Below are 15,312 nucleotides of genomic sequence, written 5' to 3' on the forward strand. Positions count from 1 at the left end.
TGGTCAATCGTGAAGTCAGAAGTGAATCAAAATCAATCAATCAAAGTCAAATTGAAAATTTTTGAAAGACAACAAAATAATAAAAGTACCTTCTACTATAAATCGCATTCTAAACAGTTTGTGATTTTTATAAAGGATTTACCTTAAGTTAAGTCTTACTCCTAAGTGTTTCTCGTCATTACCAATTATTTTTAATAGCCAAAATTTTTAATTGAATTCAGTATTATTGTACTACCTACTACTGATGAAATAATGAGTGGTTTCAATGACTGAAATAAATAATATTTACCAACAAACACAACTTTGAACCCTTCAATATAGATTATTCAATTCAGTCCCTCTCAGAACATTACTTATTAAAAATTAGAATATTAAAGCAAAACAATGAGCACTATGGATGAAATTGAAGAGGAATCCAAAGCAGCGGCTGAAAAGATGGTTATGAACATGATGCAAAGGCCAGGACAGTTAGAAAAAGTAAGTAAATAATTCATTTGAGGACCCTGAAAATGAATCAGTCTTCATCTCCATGGTGTCGAAAAGAGGTTACTAGATTTATCAGTTCCTATATCTCAGTGTTAGATTTATCAGTTCCTATATCTCAGAGTTGTAAGCAAAAAAAAGACCTGCTAAAGCTCATCAGGTATCATATTGCTAGGTTCACAAAGCCTACGGGGGGGGAGTTTAAAGGTAGGTAAATTGTTGGGGTACCAGTGTGCTTGTCTTATACCAGTAGTCCTTGCAAAAGGCTGAACTTACCTGCCTATGCAGATTATATTCTGAATATAATGTACTGAAATAGAAAGACTAAAATGTTGATAGATTGTAATTTTATCTTTAACAGGCTGTGCTAATCAAAGTAGTTAATATTTAAGGTTATTTGAGGGGCGGAAATAACAATTCCTTAAATACCAGCCACACATTGGTGGCTCAGATTGATGTTTGTGTCCAAAATCACTTTAACTTTCCTAGGGTCAGACCCTCTAGCCGAGTGGCACATCGCTTCTCTTTCAATGATCACAATCGATCATGACAGATCTTGATCATGTGAGCTGACAATAGCAAATGTCATTCCCACATATTGTTCTACTTTTACAATTGTAGAAAGAGAATCGACATGCCACTTGGCTACAGGGGCAAGTCACACAGACTGGCTCGGAGAGTAGAGCAGATTTTGAGTGTTGGATAGTTAAAATAAAGTTTATTTTTACATTTCACCTCTTTTGTTATTGGGCGTACCAAAGCACAAACTCAACACATTTAAGGTGAATAAGTAAGAGGAGAAGACCTGTTACTTTGATGATGTGCTCTACCATCCTCCCACAGCTGAACAGTCTGTTTGCATCTCTTTTGCACAGACTATGTATAAGGAGGGTATTGTCAGGTGCTCAACAAATGTATATGAAAAGACCATTTTGTTATTTAAAGTGGGTACATCTTTGAAGGACTTATTCCTAGCATTAGTGCCCTTTTAACATTGATATATCTGCTATCAGTGACATACACAAAGTTTTTAACTGTATAGGGTAGGCATTATATCTTTTTACAAATTATGCAAAATGGAAATTTCTGTCTCTAAATCAAGTTTGTAATGAGTTGCCAGGGTAGTCAATGCAATACAAAAATTTGCATCTATAAAATCCACACAAACTGTATTTTATACGTCTCAAATATGTCTATAACTCAAGAAAGGTCGGACCAATTTGGCTGTAAATTGCTGGAGAGGTAGCTTAGAACCAGGAGATGGACTTAGGGTTGAGGTAAGATAGGGTAGGGGTAGGGTTTCACATGAAGTTGTGGGCGTCCGCTAGTATTTGATAAAACTTGAAGAATGTGGCTTAAGACAGAAGTTTAGGTGTCCTTACAATAGACCTATGTCTGGCAGTGGACAACTATCAGCAAAAAATTATGATGATTTTATAATTTGTAGGTGGAGCAATACAAGAAGAGAATAACACACAAAAAGGCGTCAATTGAGGCGCAACTCAAGTCAGCTGTTCAGGGCAAACTAGATGGAGTCAGTGTCGGCTTGAGACAGTTGCAGGAGTGTCTGGATGATGTACAGCAAATCAATTTGAAGTAATCAATTTATGTCCAATAACTATCACACTTTCATTTTTATATAAAACTACTAGTGGACCCGGTCAAGCTTCGCTTTGACTTATGTGCACTTCTTCCCTATCCCTACTCTACACTACTCTACCACTACCATACCCTACCCTACCCCTTGACTCTTAAATGTTTGTATGGGAAATAGAAAAGGGTTGTTTTTATGGTTTTCCCGGCATTATTCTAATTTTTCTCACCTTTTAAACCTTCCCTATACCTCCACGAACATTTGAAGACCAAGATAAGATAAATCCGTTCAGCCGTTCTCGAGTTTTAGCGAGACTAACGAACAGCAATTCATTTTTATATATAAAGATTACATAATAAGTATTTACCTAAATGCATTTTAACAAAAGGTGTTGTATTTAAATAAAAAGAAGTGTGTGTCAGCACCGACGCACGATTGGAGTTTACTCTTTCAGATCGACTGTCTAAATAGGTGTATGTTGCCCCGCAGCATACACTATCGCAATACCGAAGCCTGAAAAATTAAACGGATTAGCAGCAGGCCGCGGCATGTGTATTGAGTATGCGTGCTTGCGTATACGTGGCCGCTGTCCAAGGCGAAAGGTGCGCAAAATAGGTTGCGCACAAATACATAACACTGTCATTCATCGAATTTACCGCCCTTATATTTTTCATACCGGGGTCTATATATGAAAAATCGATTCTTAATCGATTCTATTTTTACACAGGAACAATATGGACCTAAACTAAATGATCACATGATTCTTTTTAGGATGGATGAGTTAGAGGAACTTTTGCAAAGTGTTCCACCACTTGTGGCGTCTCTCCAGGCCGTGAGGGAGGAGGATTCGCGACATTCTCAGTATGTCACAGCTATGGACAGTTTGAAACACATATTCACTGTGCCAGAGAGTGTTGCAAAAACTAATCAATGGATTGGTGAAGGAAAACTATTGCATGCACATCAGGTATAGACACAACTTTTTAAGTAATTAAATAATTAATATTCCTATGGTGTAGGAGAATACAATGGCTAACTAAACCCTTCATTTTTTAAAAGCTATAGATAGTTAGTCTCTTACCATTGGTAAATATGTTGGCATTTGTGTTTTCTGACACTTTTAATTTAAGCACCTTCAAAGAAACAGTGAATAGGCATCTTCATCAATTCATCTGGCCTAATTGTAGTCAAGTGCAAGCTTATATAGCATAAAAAGATATATATGTTGCAAATATGGACTTTGGATCAATTTTTGGCAGTGTGACGTCACGTTTTAATCACTTATTTTTAGAATGGCGCGTGTATGGGTCCTTTTTGAGCGATCCTCGGCAACGCCGCAAAGACCTCCCTTTATCTCCGAAACTAGTTATCGCAGATTCACAGTACTTCTACAAAATTGATCTACTGCTCGTAACGGAATACTTTTAATATACATTAAAAAAAACTGTCAAATACACAATTCCCAAGTACAAAGTGTAATTTTTTAGATTTTATCTAAAATAATTATAGTAAAAAAAATTCTGAAGGAGAATTCCAAAGAAAATAAAGTCTGAGAACTTATTACTTAACTGAGTGATGAAGATAAATGTCAATAGATAGATTTTTTTTTTTTTTTTCTTCTGGGTTTATCTGCGATCAGTATCATAACTATAAGCAGATGTGTTCGGTGATAACTTCGCTTTTCGAGTGTATTCCCCAGTGAGAATATCCCCTCATTGTTTTTATAGATTAATAGGTTTAAATAATGTGCTTTCTTTTAAGCCTGCTCTGATATGTTCTGTGAATCAATTTTGAAGCCAGAACATTTGGATGACTCCTTAGTCGTGTTTTGTATTTTTCAGTGACGCTGTCAATCTCTTCATTGACAGTTTTCACCTTTAGTTGCTCGTGAATCTCGTCATTCTTTATGAACCACGGAACACCACAGATCCTTCTCAGAATTAAGTTTTGGGTCCTTTGCAGGATGGATATGTTAGAGTTGCTGGAACTTCCCCATAGCTCGATGCCATACATCCAGACCGGCTTCAATAGTACCTTATATAGCAAGAGTTTGTTATCAATGGATAGTTTGCTATTCCGACCTGCTATCCAGTGTATGTTCTTATATCTTATGTTAACCTCTTGTCTCTTTGTTTTGATATGGTGGTGCCAGGTCAAACGCCTATCAAGGTGCAATCCCAGGTATTTGACACTCTCTTTATGTGGAAGCTCAATTCCATCTAGGAATACAGGAGGGCAGTTTTCTTTGCGCAGCGTAAAAGTAACTTGCACAGACTTTGAAGTGCTGACATTGATTTTATTTGATTGAAGCCATTTGGATATTGCTTCTAAACCTTTTTGAAGTGACCTTGAAGCAACTGCAGGGTCTTTGTCGGTAGCTAGAACCGCAGTATCGTCGGCAAATGTAGCAGTTGTAACCCCTTTTACCTCTGGAAGATCTGCGGTGTATAATGTATACAACACAGGCCCCAAAACTGAACCCTGCGGAACGCCCGCCTTTATTTCATAAAATTTAGATGTTACATCTATTTCCTTTACCTGAAACAATCGTTCTGAGAGGTAGGATTTCAGTAACAGGTAATAGCTATGAGGGATGTGTGTTTTAATTTTATATAATAGACCATCATGCCAGACTCGATCAAAAGCCTGTTGAATATCGAGAAAGACTGATGAGCAGTATTCTTTATTTTCCAATGTTTCTCTTATTTTATCACAAACCCTATGTACTTGTTCAACAGTGGAATGCTGCTGCCGAAATCCGAATTGGTGGCTGGGTATTGTGTTATTGGCATTTAATATTGGTAAGATCCTTCGCAAGAGAAGTTTCTCGAATAATTTTGAAGGAATAGGCAGTAAACTAATTGGTCTGTAGGAAGTGATTTCGGTAGGCGGTTTACCAGGCTTAGGTATCATCAGTATTTGTGATACTTTCCATAGTAGTGGGAAATATTGTACTCTTAAAATTCCATTGAAAAGCGATGTTAAGAATACAATTGCCTTTTTTGGAAGTTGTTTCAATATTTCATTTGTAATAAGGTTGAATCCTGGGGCTTTTCTATCAGGCAGTCTTTTAATTGTTCCCCACATTTCTCTAACTGTGACTGGGACAGGTGGAAGAGACATCTGAAGGTCCATGTTAAGATGCTGACTAATATTCAGTTCAGATTCAGGATCTGAGATATTGTTTGGACAGAAGACTTTTGCTAGATGCTCAGCAAAAACGTCGGCTTTTTCCTGTGGACTTCTCGCCCAATGCTGGCTTGTTTTGATAGGTGGTTTATGAATTTGAGGTCTGTTGTAGAATTTTGTAAACTTCCACAGAGAATAATTAGTGTCAGCTGTAGGACTTAGTGACTCCAGTTGAGATTCAAGAGTTGCATCGTGCCATCTCTGCAACATTTCCGAGAGATTTTCTGCAGCAGTGATGAAGTTTACTTTATCCTGGTGAAGTCGACTTTGGTGCCATATCCGACGCAATCTCCTTTTATTTAGAACAGCTCTTTTAATGTCCAAAGGATAGTTTTCTATTTTATTGCAATTCTGAGTCTCTGGTGTATTAATCCAGCAAGCATTTTGTATCAGAGTCGTTATGAATACGGCCGCCTCTTCTATGTCATCATGTGTCTTGAGAGCTACTTTTAAGTTGATTTTAGCTTTGATATACTCCCTAAATGATTCCCAGTCTGTGCGTTTGTTATACAGCGACTCTGCTTTCATATATTCAATTACTTTAGTGTCAACTGTTAATAAAACAGGTGTATGATCAGATAGACTATCAAAGCAAGATTCAGGTTTCAGGTAGTGCTTAGTCAATCCTTTTGTTATAAAGAAATCCAAGAGGTCTGGTAGCTTCTTCGGGTCACTTGGCCAGTAGGTTGGTTCACCCGTTGAGACTGTTCTAAGGTTGTTATTATCTACACATACCTTCAATTGTCTACCTCTAGTTGTAGTTAGCCTAGATCCCCAAAATGTATGTTTAGAGTTCCAGTCTCCTCCTACTATAAAGCGGTTACCAAGACTATCAAAGTAATGGGAGAACATGGTAGCTGTTATTTTATGTTTCGGGGGGCAATACACTGCAGATATAACAATCATGCCTGCTTGATCCTCAACAGCAATGGTTGTCGCCTGTATATGTTCGGTTTTGTATTGTGGCATTTGATGATGTTTTACTGAGTTTTTGACTATGACTGCAGTGCCAGCATGACTTGTTCCATCTGGGTGGCCTGTATGGTAGCACTGAAAGTCTTTGAATTTGATGCAGGTTGATGAGTTACAGTGTGCTTCAGAAATTAGAAGTATATCAAGTTTATGCTCTATCATAAATATTTCAACAATGTTTTTGTTTGGTGTTAATCCGTTTATGTTGTGGGTAGCTATTCTAAGAGAACCTATTTGGATGATAGTCTATCAACAAGTTTGACCATAAGACTCATAAGAGTACTTATTTGTTGTAGGATCATATCAAACTTCTCAGATTGTTTTATAAGAATTTGTTCCAGTGTAGGATGCACTCTGCTGGAGTCTGAATTTTCATTTATGGGTTCATTATGATTATTTAATGTTGCAGCATATGACTTTTTTGGTGGCTTCTCTTTGCTAATAGGCTCGTCTTGTTGTGGGATATTTCTGGTAGATTTTGGTTTCTGATTTCCTTTGTTGGTAGTTATTCTGTTTCGGCGTAGAAGAATTTCTTTGTAGACTTCGCATCCCTTGTAGTTAGCTGGATGAGGCCCATTACATAAAGCACACTGAGCTGGACTGTTGCGGTCACGTTTCTCGCACTCAGCGGTTTTGTGTGACTGTCCACATTTTACACAGCGATATGGTCGCATGCAATAATTTTTCGAATGACCGTACTGTTGGCATCTTTGGCACTGCACAATTGAGTTTCTTTTCTTTGGATCTTCTATAATAACAGACTGATGAAAAATGTATTTCAGGTCTTTCACTGCTCTGTTGTTAGGTCCTGGTGCCAGATTGACGAAGAAAGTGGATGTTGGCATCTTATTTGGCCCATATTTAGCATTGATGATTTCTCCGGTAACCGTATTTCCAGTGGCTTCAATTTCTTCCTTAATTGCATCAATAGGTGTTGTCGGGTGCAGATTTCTTATGACAATCCTAAAGCATCTTTGGTCTTTTCTGTTAAAAGTATGTCCAATCAGTCCATTTTCCCGGACCACAGTTATAAGGTTTTTGTATGTGTCAATATCCACACTACTTATTCGTAGTTGATTTTTGTTGATAATTTTGTAGGAAAATTTTTCTTTAACAGCTACAGTTTTTAGGAGATCTGTTAGCATGTTTAGATCCTCAATCCCATACAAAATTATAGGTGGTGGTTTACTTGGTCGGACAGTTTTGAAAGTTGAAGTTTTCTCAGGAGAGTCAACCTCTAAGTCGGAGAATCGATTTGAAGTTTTTACAGATTCCGGTGAGGGGCTTAGTAATTTCCTTTTCTTGGAATTTCTATTAATGGGCACTCTTTGCCAAGATGGAGGTTGGGGATTTTCCAGATCTGGGGTAATAGATTCCGACGTTGTTGCTGGTTCATCAGGCAGCCTACTTCCATCTGAGGAGGACCGTGGCCTGGGTATAAACAAACTTGGATGAAAAGCTTGCTGGACAAGCTTTTTGGTGGTGGTGGTGGTGGTGGTGGTGGTGGTGGTGGTGGTGGTGTTGTTGCTGCTGCTGCTGCTGCTGGTGCTGCCAGTAACATTCACTAACACAGGAGCCTGGGCGCCCACTCCTGTGGAGTCTTCGGTAGTAGATTTCTCACTTAAGGGCCCGGGTACCCTTAAGCGCCGGTCGCTAGCCGGATGGCATGGCAAATCGCATTTCTCTTTACTGAACATTTCCATAAAATAAAAGGGGTTTGGGAACATAGTAATGGTGATTTCCCAAGGCACCATACTCAGTCGTTCAGACTTGGCTCGTCTTGGCTCCTGCTAACCAGCTGACTATCATCAGCAGACTACTATTTCAGAGGACATTTACTTCCCCTTGGCCCGTAGAGGCCAGTTGACGGGTTATTTGCCGCCGCCCGTGACTCGGCGTTGTTGCTCGTTTTGCACCACCCAGGGGACACGTGTAGGGTGGGCCTAGGAAAGGTGGTACTCCTACGGACGCGAGCAACATCATCCCCCAATAGATAGATAGACATAGGTACCCTTACATACAATATAAATTGTGGATACACACACACACACTACAGTAACATTATGAGTAGCTTAAGCAACCCCTCGGTGGAAACTCTTGAAGCTTAAATCTTTCTATGTTACAGTGTCTCAGTGATTTAGAGAATTCGAGAGATGACTTACTGTACGAACTGCACAGACTACCCAATCAGTCGTCACATGACAAAATTATGCTTAAAGCTTACTTTGAGGATGTTGAGATGGTCTCCAACTTGTTAGAGAAGCAAATCAAACTCATCTTGGAGAGAACTTTGAACACTGTGCGGAAGGAGCCTACAGTCATTGTCACTGCTCTGAGAATTATTGAAAGGGAAGAGAAAAGAGATCAGATGGCACTTCAGGTATAATGAATAAATATTTTCTTGATTTACTGTTTATACAACAAGTTCACAAGTAATTGTGTTAACAGCCTCCGATGCAGTGATAGATTTACAAGACAGAGGTCCTAGGTTCGATCCCCGGATTGAGGTTTTCTTAATTGGTCCAGGTCTCGCTGGTGGGAGGCTTTGGCTGTGGCTAGTTACCACCCTACCGGCAAAGACATACCGCCAAGCGATTTAGTGTTTCGGGTATGATGCCATGTAGAAACCAAAAGGGGTATGGATCTTTATCCTCCTCCTAACAAGTTAGCCCACTTCCATTTTTTTTTTTTTTTATTCTTTACAAATTAGCCCTTGACTACAATCTCACCTAATGGTAAGTGATGATGCAGTCTAAGATGGAAGCGGGCTAACTTGTTAGTAGGAGGATGAAAATCCACACCCCATTCGGTTTCTACACGGCATCGTACTGGAACGCTAAATCGCTTGGCGATACGTCTTTGCCGGTAGGGTGGTAACTAGCCACGGCGGAAGCCTCCCACCAGCCAGACCTGGACAAATTAAGAAAATCTCAATCTGCCCAGCCGGGGATCAAACCCAGGACCTCCGTCTTGTAAATCCACCGCGCATACCACTGCGCCACGGAGGCCGTCAAATTTTGGATTGCATCATCACTTACCATCAGGTGAGATTGTAGTCAAGCGCCAACTTGTAAAGAATAAAAAAAAACAACTTGTTTTTAATTACTTGCTCAATTTGTTTTCAACAACTTGATTTTAATCATTTATTAACTGTAAATTGTTTACAGCAACAAGACCAATCAGGGTTCATGCCGCCCGGTAGACCAAAGAACTGGCGCACCAAAGCGTTCGAAGTACTGGAACGCGTGACCGCGCAGCGCGTGGAAGGCACGCGGGTGGACGAGCGCGAGGACAACAAGCTGTGGCTCATCCGGTACCTGGAGCTGACGAGGCAGCTGATACTGGAGGACTTGATGGTGGTGAAGACTTTGTGTGTGCCCTGTTTCCCCCCGCACTACGATATAGTCAACAAATACGTGAACATGTATCACACATGCCTGTCTACTAGTGTAAGTTTATTCAATAAGCTTGATTTATAATATACTAGCCGACGCCCTGCGGTTTTACCCGCGTCACCGCGAACCGCGTCGAAGGCACTATTAAAATGTGGATGCACAATCAGCGACCAAAAAACGCCAATGCCAAACACAACTTCTTGGCACTCACTTCAAGTAGTCGCATTTGCAAATTCAACCTTAAACTCGATTCTTAAGAAATATGCTCTAATAAGAATTTGCTCTGAATTCGGGATTTTATTGAATTTTATTTTTATGTTATTTAAAGGTCTTTAGGTATAATTTTCTTTACCAATAATTCTTAAACTGTCAAAGCAAAATTGGTCAGTTTTTAGGTGAAATTTTCTACATGACTGTGCGTCCTTTTATTAACTATACTAATTATATAAAGCTGAAGAGTTTGTTTGTTTGATTGAAAGCGCTAATCTCAGGAATTACTGGTCCGATTTGAAAATATTTTTCAGTGTTAGATAGCCCATTTATTGAGGAAGGCTATAGGCTATATATTATCCCCGTATTCCTACGGGAACCACGCGTGTGAAAGCGCGCAGCGTCAGTAATGTATAAAGGCAAAAGAAGCAGCTCAGCACTTGTCTTGTATTATATAAAAGTAAACCTTTCAGTTGCAAGATATAGTTCAGAATGGGCTAGAAGGCAACGAGTATGTGACATTGCTGTCGTGGATTTTGAACACATACCCAGGCCCCGAACTGATGGGGAGTCCCAAAGTTAATGTGGATGTCTCCACTTTGCCACCCTTGCTTAGTGATGAAATGATGCAGAAATTACAAGATGAATATCTACAGGTAAGCCATTTTATGATAATAATATTATGTCTTTTCTCCTATTATATTGGTGCATGTTGTTTTTTCTAATTCATAATAATAATTTTATGATTAATCTTTTAAGTCTGTTGGTGGCATTTTATATAGAAAGCTGATTTTAGGAGGTCTAATTTCTTCAATGCACTATGAAGATCAGATAAGCTAATTAGGAGACGTCAGCTTTTTTCAACAACCATTTAAGTATTTTATGATGCTTGTTCACTTAGCTCAGAAATAGATTAAATTGGTTCAAAACTTGCGTGCGTTTAAAATATCCTTGTAACGTGTATCCGGTTTTAAACTTTTTTAATTGTTTTTTTTTTTTTTTCTATTATTGACTGTCTTTCGAATTGCTCAGAAAATGGAGTCTAACTACATGGAGTGGATGGAAAAGACGCTGGAGTCTGAGCGCGCGGAGTGGGCGGCCGAGCGCTCGCCCGAGGTGGAGCCCCACACCAACGCTTTCCACACGCACGCGCCCGTCATCATCTTCCAGATGATCGACCAGAACCTGCAGGTGAGTGTACTACGACCAGAGACCTAGCTAAAAATTTATATGAATCATGTTAGAATATTTGTGTTGGTATTGAAATATTCTTTTTACTACAGGTTACCGAAACTATAAGCAAGGAAATCACATTCAAAGCCCTGTTGCTTAGTATAGATCAGGTGACGCGTTATGGGAACATGTACAGAGAAGGAGTCATACAATTTAAGGTAATGTTGTTGTATTTGTTTATGACTATTTTAATTTGTTCCAAATAAAAATTGATTTATTGATATTCTGTATACAGAACGGTTACTTCGCGGACCGGTCGCGGTTGGCGTACTTCACGCACCACATGATCACGATCGTCAACAACTGCGAGCAGATGGTGCGGCTGGCGCAGCAGACGCAGGCGCGCCGCTGGCCGCCCGCCGCGCCCGCCAAGCACCACCCGCCCGCCGAGCGCAGCTTCGACCGCCTGCTCAGCACCTTCCAGGTGACGCACTGCACGCACCACATGATCACGATCGTCAACAACTGCGAGCAGATGGTGCGGCTGGCGCAGCAGACGCAGGCGCGCCGCTGGCCGCCCGCCGCGCCCGCCAAGCACCACCCGCCCGCCGAGCGCAGCTTCGACCGCCTGCTCAGCACCTTCCAGGTGACGCACTGCACGCACCACATGATCACGATCGTCAACAACTGCGAGCAGATGGTGCGGCTGGCGCAGCAGACGCAGGCGCGCCGCTGGCCGCCCGCCGCGCCCGCCAAGCACCACCCGCCCGCCGAGCGCAGCTTCGACCGCCTGCTCAGCACCTTCCAGGTGACGCACTGCACGCACCACATGATCACGATCGTCAACAACTGCGAGCAGATGGTGCGGCTGGCGCAGCAGACGCAGGCGCGCCGCTGGCCGCCCGCCGCGCCCGCCAAGCACCACCCGCCCGCCGAGCGCAGCTTCGACCGCCTGCTCAGCACCTTCCAGGTGACGCACTGCACGCACCACATGATCACGATCGTCAACAACTGCGAGCAGATGGTGCGGCTGGCGCAGCAGACGCAGGCGCGCCGCTGGCCGCCCGCCGCGCCCGCCAAGCACCACCCGCCCGCCGAGCGCAGCTTCGACCGCCTGCTCAGCACCTTCCAGGTGACGCACTGCACGCACCACATGATCACGATCGTCAACAACTGCGAGCAGATGGTGCGGCTGGCGCAGCAGACGCAGGCGCGCCGCTGGCCGCCCGCCGCGCCCGCCAAGCACCACCCGCCCGCCGAGCGCAGCTTCGACCGCCTGCTCAGCACCTTCCAGGTGACGCACTGCACGCACCACATGATCACGATCGTCAACAACTGCGAGCAGATGGTGCGGCTGGCGCAGCAGACGCAGGCGCGCCGCTGGCCGCCCGCCGCGCCCGCCAAGCACCACCCGCCCGCCGAGCGCAGCTTCGACCGCCTGCTCAGCACCTTCCAGGTGACGCACTGCACGCACCACATGATCACGATCGTCAACAACTGCGAGCAGATGGTGCGGCTGGCGCAGCAGACGCAGGCGCGCCGCTGGCCGCCCGCCGCGCCCGCCAAGCACCACCCGCCCGCCGAGCGCAGCTTCGACCGCCTGCTCAGCACCTTCCAGGTGACGCACTGCACGCACCACATGATCACGATCGTCAACAACTGCGAGCAGATGGTGCGGCTGGCGCAGCAGACGCAGGCGCGCCGCTGGCCGCCCGCCGCGCCCGCCAAGCACCACCCGCCATGTATAAGCCTCAGGCATAATTGCGTCTCAACAGGTTCTTGGGTACAAAAAGGCCAAAAAAAAACTTGCGCAAAAACTTTTCACTCTTCTTGTTGATGGCATCTTAGAAACGTCACGCGATTATAGTTTTCGTAACTCATTCGATTACATTTTTCGTAACTCATTCGCCAACTTACTCCACAAATCAAGCGTACGTAAAGAAGTTTTACTTCAACTAAAACTAAGATAATTTTTACAGACATTACGAGACGAAGCAGCAAAGTTTCTCTTGGAGGAGGCATTCTTGGATTTAGAACAACATTTCGATGATCTGTTTACGACAAAATGGATGACTTCGAGTATACCGGTTGACACTATTTGTGTTACACTCGATGACTACTTCCAAGATTACAATCATTTAAGAGAGAAGAATTTCGAGTATGTGATAAACGAGGCTCAGAATCTTGTGTACAAAAAGTATATAACAGCAATGCTGTCAAAGAAAATAACGTTTAAGACGGTGGAGGAAGCCCAACAGGCAGCCACGAAGATCGTGAAAGAAGCGAACCAAATACGATCTTTCTTCAGGAAAATTGCTCTGCATGCTGAGGGCGTTAACGTGGACTGGCCGTTTGAAGTCATGGGTGTTTTGGCTGAGGTAAGTGGAGTTGAAAATTATATTTACGCTAGCAAAAAAAAATTTTTTTAAATAGGTTCATACAATAAAATAAAAAAAAATATTAATTTGTACTTGGACTTTTCTGAAACCTTATTCGTCGCTACAATCTTGACAGAGGGGTCAGTTTTAAGTTTTGTCAGGTGACAAGCTTTACGATCCTCGCCATTTCTCCCCTAGTGTAGCTCTCCTGTGGTCAGTCCAGCGCATTTGATACATATCCAAATATTCCAAAAATTTATCTGTCACTGTTACCTTCTGTAGAATAATGATAATACATCTATACAGGGTGTTACTAATATTTTATTAACTAAAAAATAAAAACTTTTTATGTGTTCATACAAAATAATTCGAATATTTCTGACATGTAACACACGCCTTTATCTATCCTTGCATGTTAAAATACGTAAAACTTAGCTACGTCATACTTATAAGGATGCGTATAAGGGACACATTTTAAATCTACTTACAAAAGAAATATTATTTACCCCAGAAAAATTAATTTTAGAACTTAAGTTCCTTGAACTTTTTTAAATTAATTTTCGGTTTAGAATATGACCCCAGAGTTATAGGAAATACTCCCCAGCTCCCTGTATAGTTGAATTATTTCAAAATTCAGTTTGCACAATACACACACACAATGTCGTCAGGTTTGAAAGTTTCGATACACTTAGGTGCTGCGGTGTCAAGACATCGAGATGTTGTCCCTGGACTTGCACGGCTTGCTGGAGAAGTGCCCGGACGTGTCCGAGGAGCAGTTGGTGCGGCTACTTGCTCTGCGTGGGGACATACCCCGCGCGCACGTGCGCGACACGGTGGCGCACGTGCGCGCGTCGAGGCAACCCCCCCGCGCGCCGCCGCACCCCACCGCGCCGCAACTGTTCAAAAGCATCACCTTCAATGACAGACTCTTGTCACATTTCACTCTATAGTTAGCGCAAATATAAATTAATATTTAAAAAAATATATTTTTATTAACGATGTTTGTTTTTATATAAATGCTCTAACATGCTGATGCCCCGTCCCCACGGTGGAGCACGTGCAATGTGTTACAAGTTCCTCGATTATAGGTGGTTAACATTCATTATTTATGTTATTGTAGAGGGGAGGTATTCGTGTTGGTGTAAACAAGAGAGTATTTGATGACTTGAGCTCAGTTGTTTGTCAGGCAGCGTAGACACCGTCACGCTGTCAGTCGCGTTAGTGATTTTGTGCAATAATGTTTTTTGTTGCATTCTAAAGGGATCCCTTAAGCCTCCCCTGGTCACAAGTCCTGGGACCTGCTGGAGGTGTTTCCTCTACCACAAAGTGATGGTACATTCACTGTGGTTGCTACCCGTCATGTCACACTTGCATGCCTCGAGATGCCTCCGCTCCCCACTGCGCCGCAGCTGGTTAAGAACATTACCTTCCATGATAGACTTCTGTCACATTTCACTCATTTAACTACAATACATAATGAATTATTTTTCAAAATTATATTTTGAAAAACAAGCTTTGAGGCCTCATTCGCATGAGACTTTTTTTAACGGACGTTCAAATCAAAGCGTTTAAAAACAACTAATGCATTCCCAAGTATATGTTCATACGAAAACGTTTTTAAAACACGACGCTTTTTTATAGAGCTGTGTTGCATTTTCAAATTATTACATTTTCTCTATCACTCAATTTGCCTGGTGGTTTCTAATTTATTCCAAAATATGACCCATTTTAAAAATACACCAAAGTGATTTAAGTTTAACTGACCAACAGTTTTTGGGAGTCTCTCATAACTTATTTTAAGCAATTGAATTTTCGATTGTTTAATTTTTATTAATTCTGCATCCTTCTCCGGCGGATGCCCCACTCAAAGGATTATTTGTCGTTACCGCACGTTTTCGTCGACTATTCCCGGAAAACA

General features: G+C 42.1%; 1 protein-coding gene across 2 annotated transcripts; it reads left to right on the forward strand.

The window, feature by feature from the left end:
- Nucleotides 1-77: 77 nt before the first annotated feature.
- LOC112043901 (exocyst complex component 3) lies at nt 78-14,938 on the forward strand. 2 transcript variants are annotated; one of them, XM_052883459.1, is made up of 12 exons: nt 78-477; nt 1,931-2,079; nt 2,849-3,044; nt 8,364-8,618; nt 9,406-9,687; nt 10,317-10,499; nt 10,876-11,034; nt 11,127-11,234; nt 11,312-12,634; nt 12,996-13,394; nt 14,087-14,203; nt 14,258-14,938. In XM_052883459.1, exons 1-12 carry the CDS (start codon nt 385-387, stop codon nt 14,342-14,344), a joined length of 3,351 nt encoding a protein of 1,116 aa, XP_052739419.1. In that variant the 5' UTR covers nt 78-384; the 3' UTR covers nt 14,345-14,938. The 2 variants fall into 2 exon arrangements, with proteins under 2 accessions (XP_052739419.1, XP_052739418.1); XM_052883458.1 differs by having other exon boundaries at nt 14,087-14,938.
- The last annotated feature ends 374 nt before the right edge of the window (nt 14,939-15,312 follow it).

Source organism: Bicyclus anynana, chromosome 9 (genome assembly GCF_947172395.1).
Source record: "Bicyclus anynana chromosome 9, ilBicAnyn1.1, whole genome shotgun sequence".
Classification (NCBI taxonomy): Eukaryota; Metazoa; Arthropoda; class Insecta; order Lepidoptera; family Nymphalidae; genus Bicyclus; species Bicyclus anynana.